The following is a 15,886-nucleotide window of genomic DNA, read 5'->3' as shown; positions in this document are numbered from 1 at the left end:
GGAAATTTTACTGCAGCAATACATGGCCATGTACAATTTTGGTCTCCTTATTTGAAAACTATGTAATAGCATTAAACCTGCATTAAACATAAAACATTCAGTTCAAAGAAGGTTCACTCAACTCATTCGTGAGCTCAGGGTCATATTTTATGATTTCGGTCTTTTAGTCATTGGTATTTAGAATAATGAGATAGGGTCTGATTGAAACCTGTAATATCTTTATAGGGACTTGACAGGATTTATTCTATGGCAGTTTTTCCCTGATAGGAATGACTATAACTAGGGGACGCGGTTTAAGAAGTCCCACTTTTTTAAGACTGGTTGAGAATTTTTTTTTTAATTCCTCAAAACAGTTGTTGAATTCATGAAAGGTTGAGTTGGATAGATTTTTCAGGGAGCTGAACATAATGCAGGGGCAGTGAAAACCACAACAAAATCAGTTATAATCATATTGAATGGCATGAAGGTATGCCATTCCCCTTAAATGTTCACCTATACTAGGATCAACATTTTTTCTCAAGGGCTACTTTTAGATTTTCAGGGACAACTTTTTGTTTCTTATTAATTCATGTTACTAGGTGATGCTGTCAAATAGTAACAGTACTTTCCGCATATGTATTGACATGAAGGTGTTTGGACTCTCATAGAAACAGAATTAGTATATTTAATTGATATAATAATGAACTCTATTAAACATAGAGCCACAACACTTAAGGAAAGGATTAACTTCTTCACAGCACCATGTTTAAATTGTTATGAGAAGGTGGTGCAAATGGTCAAGCCTCTGCACACCCCTAATCACACCATTAGTGTAATTGCATTGATTCAGTTACCAAAGTAACCAATTGCTTCTCTTTTAGTACTATTATCAAAATCTAAAGAAATGTTCACCTGGCTTCTTTGAACTCAAAGTAATTCATTTATTATGGACAAATATATTTCTAAAGCAGTAGCAAACTCCAGTTAACACCCAAGCTGTGATATGGAATTAAACCTATATCCCCTTGTTCCCATGCTCATAACACTAGAATTTTTTTTTGTTACATTTTAACTAGTAAACAATTCTGCTGTTGGCTGGAGGGATGGAAAATGATGAATTTTCACATCAGTTGAATATCTTGTTGACAAAAGTGAATTGCAAATATCTAATGCTCAGTTCTGATTTCATTTAACTTGGATTCGAGTTGTTGAGTATTCCTTGTTGACCAGTTTAAATGGTTTTGCTAACTTGTAGCCTCCCTTTCCCTCCTATCTTTGCAACGTCCCTCTCTCTAAGCTCCTCGTACCCCACTTGTGTCCCTCTTGCCATGGTAAAGATGATGGAAGGGTGCAGAAAAGCTATCTGAAAGGAGGGCGGAAATTATGTAATTCAGATTGGTGGCCTGGTTAGCAGTTAAGTGAATTGAAGATCAAGATGCATTTCCAGTGATTCTGAGGTTAAGAGAAACGTTACAGGTTCCACGCTAGGAAGGTGGGATGTGGGGGAAGGTTTGACTTGGTGGATAAGTGATAGGGGGTGGAAGTCACAGGAATAAGTGCCTGTGTGACAAATACATTTCATGAGATTCTAGTCTGTTAGAAAATGCAGAAAGAAAGATAAATAAACAGTTTCAACTGCAGGAAAGAAGCATTGTTATTGTCTTTGCTGTTCAGGTAATCTTGGTGTAGTGGAGATAGGAAATTTCCATGAGATTCTCTTGAACCTTGGAATAGATGCCTTTAAATTGTGCATTAAGTGGTAAAGGTTATTCTATGTTTGAAGGAGTTAAGAGAAAGATGTAGACAAGATATGCAGTAACGTGATGGAAGACCTCATCAACAGTACTCTCAAGTCACACTTGCTCAGCAGTAATTTAGGTTGCAGGCAGAGTTTGGGTTCTGACAGAGCTGAGCTCCTGAAATAGTTACAGCCTAGGTTCAAATAGAAGGGATGAATTTCAGAAGATGTCAACTGTGGTATCAAGAAGCCCCAGCAACATTGGAGGCAATGGGAATAGGGGAACTGCTTGTTGAAATTATAGTTGTCACAAAAGATAATGAAGTGGTTGTTGGAGGTCCATCATCTCAGCTCCAGATGTTTTTGCAGGAGTTTCACAGGGGAATGTCCTTGGCCTCAGCTGCTTCATCAATGGCAGTTCCTCTATTAGTGGGGCAGTATACAGTTGACTGTACAATATTTAGCGCAGTTCACGACTCCTCAGATGCATGTCCCAGTTGGAAAGACCTGGACCATATCTAGGTTTGAGCTGGCAAGTGTGAAGTAATATTCGTGCCTTGCAAGTCCAGGCCATGACCATCTCTAACAGAAGAATCTAACCTGTTCTTCCTCTCTCCTGACATTCAAACATCACTGACTGCCCCACTATCAATATGCTTGGATTACCATCAACCAAAAACCAAACTGGATTAGGAGGGTCTAGGCCCGAAACATCAGCTTTTGTGCTCCTAAGATGCTGCCTGGCCTGCTGTGTTCATCCAGTTCCACACTTTGTTATCTTGGATTAGCCATATAAATACTTCTGCTACAAGAACAGGTCAGAGACTAGGAATCCTGCGATAAATGACTTCTTAAAGCCTACAAGGCAGAAGTCAAGAGTTTGAAGGATTATTCTCCACTTGCATGGGTTTTCAAAGAGGGTGGTTCATGTGTGGAATGAACTTCTTGAGGAAGTGGTAGATCTGGGCACAGTTACAATATTTAAAAGACATTTGGAGAAGTACAGGAATGGGAAAGGTTTGAAGGGATATGAGCCTGAAGTAGGCGGGTAGGACTACCTTAGATTGGGATTATGTTCGCCGTGGCTTGGTTGGCCCACAGTGTCTGTGGCTCTGACTGAGTGCAGCTGCAGTTAAACTCTAAGCTTGACATTCAGGATAAAGCAGCCCACCTAATTGTCACCATATCCACATTAACCCCTTCAACTATTCATACTCAACAGCAGCAGTGTGTACCATCTACAAGGTGCAGTGCACAAATACACCAAGGCTGATCAGACAGTACTTTCCAAACTCTCAACCACTTGCATCTAGAAGGACAAGGGTGGAAGATACATGGGGGCACCATAACCTCCAAGTTCCCCTCTTACATAGTTGCCATCTGACTTAGAAATATATTGTCATTTTTTCAGTGTCAGTGATTCATAATCTAGAACTCCCTCACTACCAGCATTTTGGATTACAGTGATACAAGATGGCAGATAACCATTACAGTCTCAAGTCAGTGAGGGATGTGCAATAATTCTAGCCGAGTCAGCATTGCCTAAATTCCTTGCATAAATAAAGAAATGGATCGACAATATATAATGTACTAGATTTTAAGGGAAAAGAGTCTGAGAGATGCATGCAATTAATATGCAAATTAGTCAGCAAATTGTGAAAAAGGAATGCTCTGTGAATTGAAAAGTTACCACAAGATGCTGGCCAATTTGTGCCACGCCACTTTGTTTTATGCAACAACCTGTTTAGATATGTTGTGACATACCTACCGGTCAGATGGAACTTGAACCCATGCCATCTGATCCAGAGGAAGGAACGCTTAGACCCTGCTATGTCTCTGTTAGCTTTGTGAAAGTGGCTTCTAATGTTTCACCTCAATGGTATTTATCGAGTAGTTGGTTTGAATGTTAATTGTCACAAAGTTATGTAACCTAGCATCTAACAATGCTAGTAAACTTAATAATGGCCAGTAACCCCTCTTGCTCAGAAAATAACCGATTTATAAGTTTGATTCCTTCGGGTTGTCGTTTATTTAGGACAGTGTTCAAATGTCAAATTTAAAATAAATTTCTTCAGCCTTTTTTCTCCGTTAATCAAATCATTTTCTCCCTTGTATCTTTATACATTTGATTTGATAAGGAATGCACGCTCTAGTTCATCCTCTTTCTCCATTCTCCTCCTGTTTATTTCTCTATCTTTTCTATGGCTCACCAAAGTTCAAGATACCTAATTACTTTGGCTGTACTATTCAATTTGGGCCCTGCCTTAGAACCATATTAAAAGACTTGTATGTCTCAAAACAAAACCCTTCCAGATAAAAGTAGAAAATAGTTCCAAAAGTCTACATAAAAATTTTTAATGTTTTGCCATGCAAGATTCCTTTTTGGGTTTAGATTCTTTTAAAATAAAAATCTGCATAGAACAGCCAGCATCAATTGCTTCTTAATACAAATTAGCATTTATAATACAAATAAGCAATTACTATTTGAGCATCAGCAATTAGTAATAAGAAGCTATAAGCCTATATAAATCTGGAAAAACAAAATCTGATTTTTGTGTAGTTACTGCAGGTTCAACAACCAGAAATCAAGCATCTTCCAGCCATAGAGGGGTAAAAATAGTGGGCAGATTGCTATAAGCCATTTATTTATGTCCTACAAGCCAATTTAGCATATTGAAGCTCAGCTGTAATGGTATATAACTAAAAGTGGTTTAAAATTAGACCATGGTTACATTTTAAATTATCTATTTAAGCAATGTAATTTTAACTTGGTAATCTGTTAATATTAATAAACTTTATTAAAATTTTCTTCCTTCAGTTGGTGTATGAATTTTTCTTGAGGTTTTTAGAGTCTCCTGATTTTCAACCAAATATAGCAAAGAAGTACATTGACCAGAAATTTGTAATGCAGGTAAGAGAAATAGCCAACTATTTGATAATGCCATTTTCAATGTTTAAAACTGTTTTAAATTATTAACATAATTCTGCATTGTGGTTGGCTATGTCTTTCTTCTTTGGATTTTCTAATTCGTTGGCAACCTTCTAGTGAATCATACTGATCCCATTAACATAGAACATTACAGCACAGTACAGGCCCTTCGGCCCTCTATGTTGTGCCAACCTGTCATACCGATCTCAAGCCCATCTAACCTACACTATTCCATGTACGTCCATATGCTTATCCATCCATTAAGTTAGATCTTTAACAGCAGTGTTGACAGCAGATCTGATGCATAGAATATACGGGTTCAATTTTGATTTCATTCTGTATTTTTAAAATATAATGCAAAGCTTAACAAGTATTCTAGTATTGTTTGCCTACATTAGTATTGGTGAAAGTAGTTTATTCATTGCAAAATGCTTTAATACCTCATGAAGATATGATCAGGTGCTGTTTGTTACCTCAAAACAATTGATACTCCATTAATTATTTTGTATATGGTAGTCATTGTATTGGCCATTGTGCCAGCTGTTTCGAACGTGACAACCCATAAACAGGTATTAATTCATGTGTTTGTGCGGGGGAAGGATGGAAAGGACATTAGGAGAGGAACATACCTCCAAATTCTGGAATTGGAGCACATTATTCAATGGAAGTTTAGATACTTTAAGAACTTGCATCACAAAAGTATGTTATAATAGCGATTTCACAGTACTTGAGAATAGTCCAGTCATGTGTCTTGGGCAGGGAGTGGTTTGCATTCTTTAGTTTTTTTTAATATGTTACTTATTTAGAGCATGTTGGGGAAAGCTAAGATCCGTGTCTGGTCACTGCCTACTTAGGGCTTGGAAAAAGGGTTACAGCTATAAAACTGTTGAAGGCCAAAACATGTGCAGAGCCTTTCCTGTAGGTCTGCAGAGCTCTTTTTTTTCTTTCATGGCATGTGAGCATTATTCACCTCACCCTTAGACTGAGAGGCTTGCTAGGACATGTCAATGTGACATGTCAAAAGTCAATTATAGAACTGTATGATACTAAAAGAGTTGGCTTGATCCATCATATCTGTACAGGCTCCCAAAAGAGCTACCGTCCAACCCTACCTCTGTAACCTTCCAACTTCACTTTTGAATATATATCCAGTTCTCTTTTAAACCTGCTATGCAATTCAAACCTCCCAGCAGCGCTTTCAAGATCTAGCCACACTCTGAAGAAGTTTTCCCTCATCTTACTCTTGCTGACAGCCTTGAAATTATGACCCCTAGTAACATATATACCAGAATATCCTCCCTAACCCTGTCAAAATTGTTCATAATTTTGAGCACCTCAGTAAGGTCACCTCTTAATCTTCTCTGCTCCAAGGAGATAAACCTAATTTTTCTAGTCTTTCCTTGTATCTGAAATCCCGCATTCCTGGTATCATTCTAGTAAATTTCCTTTGCATTCTCGCCTGGGTTTAAACATCCTTCCTTAAACTAAGGTACATAACTGAACACAGTACCTCAAATATGGCATGACCAATGATTTGTAGAGGTGTAGTATCACTTCCTTGCTTTGATACTCTGCCTCCATTTATAAACCTAAGGATCCTATCTTATAAGCCTCCTTAACCACTGTTCCAACTTGCATAGCGACCATCAGTGAAGTATGCACTTGATCTCGGAGGTCCCTCTGCTGCTGTGCTCCCTTCAGAGTTGTATTGTCTCTCTGTTTCTTCCATCAAAATGCATTCCCTCACTTTTCTCTGCATTCCCAGTAGGTGGATTGAGGTGGCTCAAGAAGGCAGCTCACCACCACCTTCTCAGGACAACTAGCGATGGACAATAAAGGCTGACCAGCCTGCAATGCCCACATGCCAGAAATAAATAAAAATTGAAATTCTTCTGCCAGGTACCTGCATGTGTCACCAACTTGTTAATGTCCCTCTGAAGTTGATCAGCATCATCCTCACAATTTATTGTTCTCCTTAACTTAGTATTATCTGTAAATTTGGACATTTTTGCCCTCAACACTTATATCCAAATCAGAAAAGCAAGGGCGTAGCACTGATTTCTTCGGAATGCCACTTTCATTTCATCTCTAATTTGAGAAATGCCCATCTATACCTACACTGTTTCCTGGCTTTTAGCCAGCTTCTAATCCATGCTGTATAAGACCTTTCAATCTCAAACATTTCTAATTTGCTAACCAACCTTCCATCTGGCACCGTATCACATGCATTCTTGAAAGTACAAATATACACCATCAATAGCACAACCCTCATCCACTACCTAAGACACCTTGTCAAAGAACTCAATTAAATTTGTCGGACGTGACCTGCCCCTGACAAAGCAATGTTGACTATCTAGTACTAACTTATTTTTCTGTGTGTGTATTTACCTTGTCCCATGTTACAGCTTTCATCAGTTTTCTCACTATTGATGTAAAGCTGACAGTGTGTGTTCAGAGAGCTGGAAAATTTCTGTCAATGCTTCCATAATTTGTGCCCCCTCTCAGGAATCTAGGATGTATCTCATCTGGAACTGGTGACTTAGCTACCTGAAGTGCTGCGAACCTTATGAGCATCTCTTCTTTGTCTATCACTGTACTGCTCAGTTCCTCAATAACCACATAAATGTGGGTGGCTGATTCCCTTCCCTGAAGGGCGTTAGCAGATCAGATGAGTAGTTAGCTGGCATTATAATATCCATGTTTTAATTCCATTTTGTTTTATTCCATTCAAATTTCGTCATCCAGATTTATAGACTGAGCGCATTAGTCTGTGACTCTGGATTGCTAGCTTGTTGACATTACCTCAATGCCACTGCTTCCTTGTAACACCTGTATGCTACGCACTTAGCTCCAGAATTGATCTGGTTCTGGATAGAAGGTTCACAGATTACTTGTTTAGAGTACAGTAGTTTCAGAAGAGTGTTAGATTCTAACACATGGTGCAGAATTTCTTAGAGATCAGAATTAGGATCTATCTTCCTGTGATAATGCCAGCTAATTTTCTTATGAACATTGAGTTTAATATAAGTTGTGCTTGTGCTGATTTGTTGGATCAGTATAGTTGGGGAACCTTGTCCAGAGCAATTGTCACGTTTTAAGGCTAGAATTGTGGTCAGTACTTCATTACAGATGTGTTATCAGCATTAGGATCTTTGCGTAATATTGTATGCAGATTCTTGTGGCTGGAGGCTTGTGTACAATATAATAGCTGGCCTGGGTCAAATAATCTGCTTTTGAGCTAAGTTTAGATAATTCTACTTAATTATGGGTGATTTGAAAGATTCTGTGATTGGACAATGTAATGAGATCAGAATGGGCGAGAGATAGTTGCATTTCTTGTTTGATCGTCACCTATGGGTGTTTGAGGAAAGCAAAGTTGTTAGCAAACTCTGTTTATTTCCAGTGGGGGCCACTGAAGTTTTGAACTGGTTTTCTTTTGCATCTGTCTATATATCTGTAGTTTTTGTGTTGTGTGTGTGTGTGTGTATGCTTTCATATTCTTGATGAGGTTAGTGGATTCTCGTTTTCAAGCCAAGGAGGAAAGGATTGATACGCTAGTATTTTCAGGACAGATTTGGTGTTTTGGATTGCTTGGGAAGCTGGCTTGCTGTTGTGGATAACTGGGTAGTTTTACTGTGCAGCATCTGTGAAACAGAGGTCCTTTTAATAGCTTTAAGTTATTACTAGCCGTGCCTTTCCTGTTTTTCCACGTTTTAATAAACTCTTAAGAAAATTGGTAAATATTTTCAATAGCTTAGGGTGTAATGCGAGAGAAACTGCCCAAGTCAGCAGGACTTTTATCAGTTAATTAAATGCTGCTTTGTTTAATTGATTCTGGGTTTGCTCAATTCCCCTTCTTCAAGATGTAATTGATGTAGATTGTGGTAGAAAAGGCTTTGTTTTCACAATACTAAATGGAATTCTTTTTATTCACCTATGGAATGTTGGCATTGCTGGCTCAACCAGCATTTATTACCCATTCCTAATTGCCCGTAGGGTGGTTAAAAATCACCTCAGTCTGGAGTCATGTGTAGGCCAGACCAGATAAAGATGGAAGATTTCCTTCCATAAAGGACATTAGTGATCCAGAAGGATTTTTACAACATTTGGATTTTTACAACAATCGGTAATTATATGATTACCAGTACAATGTATTCCCTCATGCAAATTTTTATTAAATTCACATTTCACCATTTACCATGTGGGGATTTGAACTCATGTTCCCAAAGCATTAACCTGTGATTTTTGGTTTATTCATCCAACAACATTACCACAATGCCACCCTCTCCTTGTGATAAGAGTTCACACTTGCTTTTAAATTGAGATTAAGAATTTCATTTCTTGCATTTAATTATCTATGGCATCTCATGATCAGACAGACCAGGCATGCAAATTTGAATTGTTATTCAGCTTAGTGATAAGATTGATGTTTTAGGACCTGGGCTGGAACGTAAACCTAGGTTATCGTACTAGGTCTCGGCACAAGCAGTTTAGAGGGAGAAGGAAGCTTGACTTCTGGGCTGTAGATCCATTTTTAAGTACCTATTTAAATTTTTAATGAATATTAATGATCTGTATAGCTAACCGGTAAGTTGTTGGAGTCAAAATTGAGACGTTTCTAGAAATGTCATCAACATTTCAGTTAACACTTGAATGATTTTATCCAAGTGCCCAAAATTGGCTGGTTGATCAGCCTCCAAAGCTGGATCCTGAGCTTAATTCTGCATTCAGTACTACTTATTATATAAAGCAGTTCTTTGGCCTAGTGTTAACCTCTTTTGTTCGCGTCCACATTGCAATCACGACTCCTGAATAGGTGATGCCCTTCTAATCTCTGGTCTGGTTTGCAATTGTTGCAGCATATTAAAAATTTTAGTTCACTTTTTAAATGCAAGCAATCTTCAAAAGTATATCCAGCATGTCAAAAGCATAGTTCCCAAATAACTTGAGGTTTCTTTGAGCTGTTCTACTCCTAAGTTACACTTCGGTTTTTTTTTTGCACTCAATTACACTCCTCCAGCATGGAAACAAACCCTTCAGTCCAACTGGTCCCAGCTGAACACACTCCCAATCTAAACAAATCCCACATGGCTCTGCTTGGCCCATATCCGTCCAGATCGTTCCTATTCATAAACTTATCCAAATGTCTTTTAAACATCATAACTGTACCTGCATCCACCACTTTCTCTGGCAGTTCATTTCCATACGCAAGCCACTCTTTTTTTTACAATAGTTGCCCCTCGTGATTTTTAAATGTTTCTCCTTTCACCTTTAAACCTGTGTCCTCTGATTTTGAACTCCCCTACTCTAGGGAAAAGATAACTGTCATTTCACCTTCATCCACATGCTTCATGATCTTAAGCTTCAATAAGGTCACTCCTCAACCTCCTGTGCTCCAGTGAAAATGTCTGTCTTGTTTTTTTTACCAGAATGGAGGGTTTGAGATATAAAACCTTACTGAACCCTCTCCAGTTTAATAATATCCTTCTTATAAAAGGACAACCAGAACTGTGCAATAGGTCTTACCAACCTCAAGTCCTGTCCTTGTTTGTATTACCAAAATGCAATACTTCACATTTATCCAAATTAGGCTCCTTTTTGCCACTACTCAGCCCATTGACCCAGTTGATCAAGATCTTTTCGTAATCTTAGTTAACTTTCTTCACTGTCCACTATGCCACCAATTTTGGTGTCATTTGCAAGCATACTAACTCTTTATACTGTCCAAGAGATTTATTTGATCCTAGTTGTCCATATCTGATATGTTGTTTCATTCTTGACTATAAGTTCAATATCTTCATTATCTATCGTTCCCTAGTCTTAGCACCCTTACCTTTCACTCTAATAGAACCGTAATGCTTCTGAACTAGCCATGCCTCCTGTATTCTTAGCCAAATCATTTATATAATTGACAAACAAAAGTGGACGCAGTATTGATCTGTGTGGAACGCCGCTGGTCACAAGCCTACAGTCTTAAAAAATAACCCCCCTCCTCCACCACAAGCCACTGTCTTCTACTGCAAGCAAAGTTTGCATCCAGTTGGCAAGCTCACTCTGAATCCCATGGGATTCAATGTAACTAGAATCATAAAGATATACAGCACAGAAACAGACTTTTTGGTTAAATTTGTCCATGCTGACCAGATATCCTAATTTAATCTAGTCCTATTTGCCAGCATTTGGCCCATAGACCTGTCAACCCTTTCTATTTATACACCCATCCAGATGCCTTTTAAATGTTGATTGTAAATGTACAAATTTGTCTACCATATGGAATCTTGTCAAAGGCTTTACTGAAGTCCAAGTTAACAATGTATGTCATTCTACCCTCATCAGTCTTTTTGGTTACATCATTTATGGAAAATTCAGTCAAGTTTTTGAGACACGATTTTCCTGGCACAAAACCATACTGACTTTCCCCAATCAATCCTTGCCTCTCCAAATGCATTTAAATCCTATCTTTCGGAGCCACCTTCAACAATTTACTCACCATTGACATCACACACTCAGGCCTGTATTTCTAGGTTTCTCCTCAAAGCCTTTCTTAAACAATGGCTCAACATTAACCATCCTCCAGATGTCCAGTGCTTCACCCATGTGTGTAGATCATGCAAATATTTCCGTTAGGGACCCTGCAATTTCCTCCCTGACTTGCCCCAGTGTCCTGGGACCCATTTGATCGGGTCCTGGACATTTGTCTACCTGTTTTTCAAAGAGTTCCAACATGTACTCTTTGTAACATGAACTGTTTCCAAAATATCAATATTTATTTCCGCGTTCTCAAGCCTCCATTTCTTTGTCAACAGTAAAAACTGACACAACATATTCATTTAATATGTCTCCCATCTCTTGAGGCTCAACACAAAGACAAAATTGTTGACCTTTTAAGGGATCCTACTCCCTCCCCCCCCCAAAAAAAAACTAGTTGCTCTCTTGCTCTTAACATATTTATAGAATCTTTTTGGATTCTCTTTAATCTTCTGAACCAAGACTATCTCATTTCCCCTCTTTGCCTTCCTGATGTCCTCCTTAAGAATACCTCGGCACTCTTTATACTGCCCAAGAGATTTATTTGATCCTAGTTGTCCATATCTGATTTTTTTTTTCATTTTTGACTATAACTTCAATATCTTCATTCATCTGTTGTTCCCTAGTCTTAGCACCCTTAACTTTCTCTCTGATAGAAATGTAATGCTTCTGAACTGTTGTTACCACAATTTTGAAGACCTCCCACTTGTCATTCATCCCTTTATCTCTGAACAGTTTATTCTAAACAACTTTTGAAAATTCTTGTTTTGTACTTTTAAAATCTGCCTTACCCCAATGAAGAGCTTTAACTTTTATGGCAGATTTATCTTTTTTATAACCGTTTTGAAATTAATAGTATTATGATCGTTAGTCACAAAGTATTCCCATACTAACACTTCAGTCACTTACTTGCCTTATCTTCCTTCCCGAGGGAAGGAGCATTTACATATTGATGAATAAAATTTTCTTGGACACCGGTTAACAAATTCTTCACCATCTTAGCCTTTAACACAATGGCAGCCAATGTTTGGAAAACTAAAATCCCTGCTATTACAACCTTTATTATTCTCACATATATTTGAGATCTCTACATATTTGCTTCCCAATTTCACTCTGATGATTGAGAGAACCGATAGTACTATCCTATCAAGGTGATCTCCCCTTTCTTATCTCTAATTTCAACCTACATGTTTTCACTAAATGATCCCTTAGAAATATGTTCTTTAGTTATGTTTTTCTTGATTTAAAAATGTCCTTAACCAAAAATGCCACTCCCCCTGCTCCTCTCTTTCCATCCTTCCTATTTTACCTAAAACCTGGAAAGTTCAGCTTCTGGTCCTGTCCTTCCCTCAGCCAAGTTTCTGTAATAGCTGTGATGTCTGAGTCCCATTTTCCCATAATGCCCCGAGTTAATCAGCCTTGCAGCTAGGACTTCTTGCATTGAATAAATGCAGTTTAATTCTTCAGTTTCTTTGCTCTCTGACTTGCTCATGTCTGCCTTTGCTAATTAGCTTGCTCTTTTCTGATTCAGAACCATCCTGATCTTCCTATTTTTGCTGTTACTTATGAAGTCCTCACCCTCCCTGTCAAAGGCCAGGATATTGGTCCTTTTCCAGTTCAGGTGAAACCCATCTTTTACTGAACAGGTCTTTTCTGTCCCAGAAGAGATCCCAATGATCCAAGAAACTGAATCCCTGCATATTGCACTACCTTTTCAATCATTGTTATCTCTGCTATCATTTTTATTCCTTGCCTCATTAGAACTTGCCACCCTCAACCTGTACAGATATTGCAACACACTTCTGAAGCAGATGGAACTTGAACCCGAGCTTTGTGGCCTAGAGTCAGGGGTGCTATCACTGCACTACAAGAACCCCCGAGTTTCACTTTTTAAGCTTAATTAAATATCTGCATAAGCGTGATCAAACTGATGAATTTGCATCAACTGTATACACCTTTGTCAAGTTAGATTTGTTGGCTGTGTAGTTTGGCGTTAGTAAGAAAAAAAAATTGTGAAGAGAATGACAAGCCTTTTGAAGGATGGCCACAGACCGTCTGTCTCCAAAACCAATGTTATCTGACCTGTTTACAATTGTCAAGCATTTGAATAAAAGTTATAGTTCTTATCTAGCCAGGATTTATGTATACACAAACTTTCTAACTTTTACTTTTTCTTTTCAACAGCTATTAGAATTATTTGACAGTGAAGATCCACGTGAGCGAGACTTCTTGAAAACAACTCTGCACCGTATCTATGGAAAATTCTTGGGCCTAAGGGCATATATCAGAAAACAAATCAATAATATATTTTATAGGTGTGTGACCAAAAACTTATATAAATTCACATCCCATATTTTTAATTAGTAATTGGGCATCTAGCCTGTAACCTTTAAAACTAGAATCCCAATTGCTTTGAATATTTGAGGTTAAAGCAAACACTGTTCAACACACCATTGGGCATTTCTGGACAGGTAATCTATGTGACATTCTTTTTTCCTGCCATCAAGAAATTCAATTTCTCATTAAACAATAAGAAACTTGCTGTTGGTTGTAGTCCTAAATGTACTTTTTAAAGCTTGACCTCCTTCTACAAATGGTTCAGCACAAAAGTTTTCTCTGAACTTACTATTAACCTGCATACGGTCACCTTTCAAGACTCTAAAGTCCACTGTTTCCTTAATTCACAGTAGTCCAATACCATAAATCAGCTTATCGCTCCTAATTTTCTTTCTCTGCTTTAATAACTCCTTTGTACTTTGGCCAGAATTAAATAAGGCACGCTTGGTGTGATCCGGCCAGAGCATCGTACAGTGTGACTTCCACTTTTAATCTAAGGATGTGGGCTGTGCATGACCACATTTATTATCTATTTGTAATTACACTGAAGGTAGTGATGGTGTTGCCAAAGGATAGAGTATTCTAGGAGGTTAATTAGCAGCTGTAGAAATGCAAGTTGAATGTGACTTAAGGGTGATGATATTCTTGCTATGTTGTCACTCATATAATCCAGCAGTGAAGATTACAAGAGAGAGAGAAATGCCACCTGTTGATCATGTACACTGCAGCTACAAAGTGCCATTAATGGGTGGCACTGAACAAACAAACTGTTCTGAAGAAGGGTCTTGACCCGAAATGTCAGCTTTCCTACTCCTCTGCTGCTTGGCCTGCTGTGTTCATCCAGCTCTACACCTTGTTATCTCAGTTTCTCAGCATCGGCAGTTCCTACTATCTCTGTGTTATACGATGCTTATTTTGAGTAATGTTGCAGCTTCTCTTAGCCAGATGAGTGATTGTTCATCACTTTCCTAAATGGTGTTGTAAATGTGGAGAGGTTTTAAGAAATTTAAAGATGAATCATTGCACTGTTGCCTTTATAACATCGTAATAACAACGGACACAACTGGTTCATTTGCTGGTGCTGAAGCCTCCAAGGTAAGGCTACCACTGAAAATCATGAAGATACAACTGGACTTCCTCTGTTATTTACTCTTAAAATGTTACTTGCTGTTCGTCAGCCCAACTCAAAATTCCATCTGGGGAGCAGCACAGTGGCTCAGCGGTTAGCACTGCTGCCTCACAGTCCAGGAACCCAGGTTCAATTCCAGCCTTGGGTGATTGTACATGTCAAGTTTGTACGTTCTCCCTGTGTCTGTCTTAAGTTTCCACCGGGTGCTTCAGTTTCTTCCCATAGTCCAAAAATGTGCAGGTTAGGTGAACTGGCCATGCTAAGTTGTCCTGCAGTGCAGGTTAAATGGATTAGCCGTAGTTAATGTTATGGGAATAGGGTGGGATGTTGATCAGAAGCCAAGTGCAAACGTTGTGGGCCAAATTACGGTTATCTGTACTGCAGGGATTCCTGGCAAAAATGGTTTGATATTGGAAAACATGTTAGAATTGAACATTACAGAATAAGCTTATTTCTGGATTAAAAATCATCTAATGAAACAAAAATTGATTGGATGCACACTTGTCTGAGGAACAGTGCATAATTGTCATGGGACTATGGAACACTGACCTCTGCCAACTACAATGATCATCAGTAAACGCTAGTCCTTTTTGATTTCAGTTTTGCTAGAGTTGTTAGGTGACCTACTTGGTCAAATAACATTGAGACCAACTCCTCCCAGCATCCAACTCTTGCATCATGTCTGGGTGAAGGTTTTGATAAGATTTGAAATAGAATGATTCAAGCAGAACTTAATCTGAGAATCAAGCAGGGTATTGGGGAGTATAATTAATTTGGCATTACTAATGACTTCTATTGCTGTACTGATTGAGAAGGCTAATGTTGTGACAGTTGGTTTTTTATATATAGATAATATACATGTGTACACACAGACAAACACACATCTAGGAAATACCTAGGCAATCTTTCACATTGTATCACAGCTTGACTGGAAGAGTAGCTGCTTTTGTCTAAATACCTTCAACACTTGAATTGGGATTTTTTAGTCTTTGCAGTTTTCAGTACCGTAAGTTACTTAATATGAAATTAAGTGAACTAATTAATTTCAATGTATGTCAGATTTACAATGGAGCTAGTGGAAAGAAACAGTAGGATCATATGTTCAAGGACAGATGCAAGCACTTCAGCCTTCTATGTTGCACTTGCACCCTGGGCTCCACTCTGACTTAGGATATTCGTGAAGCTTTCTCTTGACTGTTTCCTGGTTGATTGCTGCAATTTTTGACCTGATGTGATAGCAATAGAA

The 15,886-nt window shown here is 38.4% G+C and overlaps 1 protein-coding gene across 6 annotated transcripts in view; it reads left to right on the top strand.

The window, feature by feature from the left end:
- ppp2r5ca (protein phosphatase 2, regulatory subunit B', gamma a) overlaps nt 1-15,886 on the top strand; it is a 156,228-nt gene that overhangs the window by 101,235 nt on the left and 39,107 nt on the right. For all 6 annotated transcript variants that reach the window (XM_048537089.2, XM_048537087.2, XM_048537088.2 and 3 more), the window contains 2 exons: nt 4,536-4,628; nt 13,359-13,489. In XM_048537089.2, coding sequence (XP_048393046.1) covers nt 4,536-4,628; nt 13,359-13,489 — 224 coding nt within the window. The remainder of the gene's footprint in view (nt 1-4,535; nt 4,629-13,358; nt 13,490-15,886) is intronic.

This window comes from Stegostoma tigrinum, chromosome 10 (genome assembly GCF_030684315.1).
Source record: "Stegostoma tigrinum isolate sSteTig4 chromosome 10, sSteTig4.hap1, whole genome shotgun sequence".
NCBI lineage: Eukaryota > Metazoa > Chordata > Chondrichthyes > Orectolobiformes > Stegostomatidae > Stegostoma > Stegostoma tigrinum.
The sequence above is the reverse complement of the archived record's forward strand: the minus strand, read 5'-3'. Positions and strand labels throughout refer to the sequence as shown.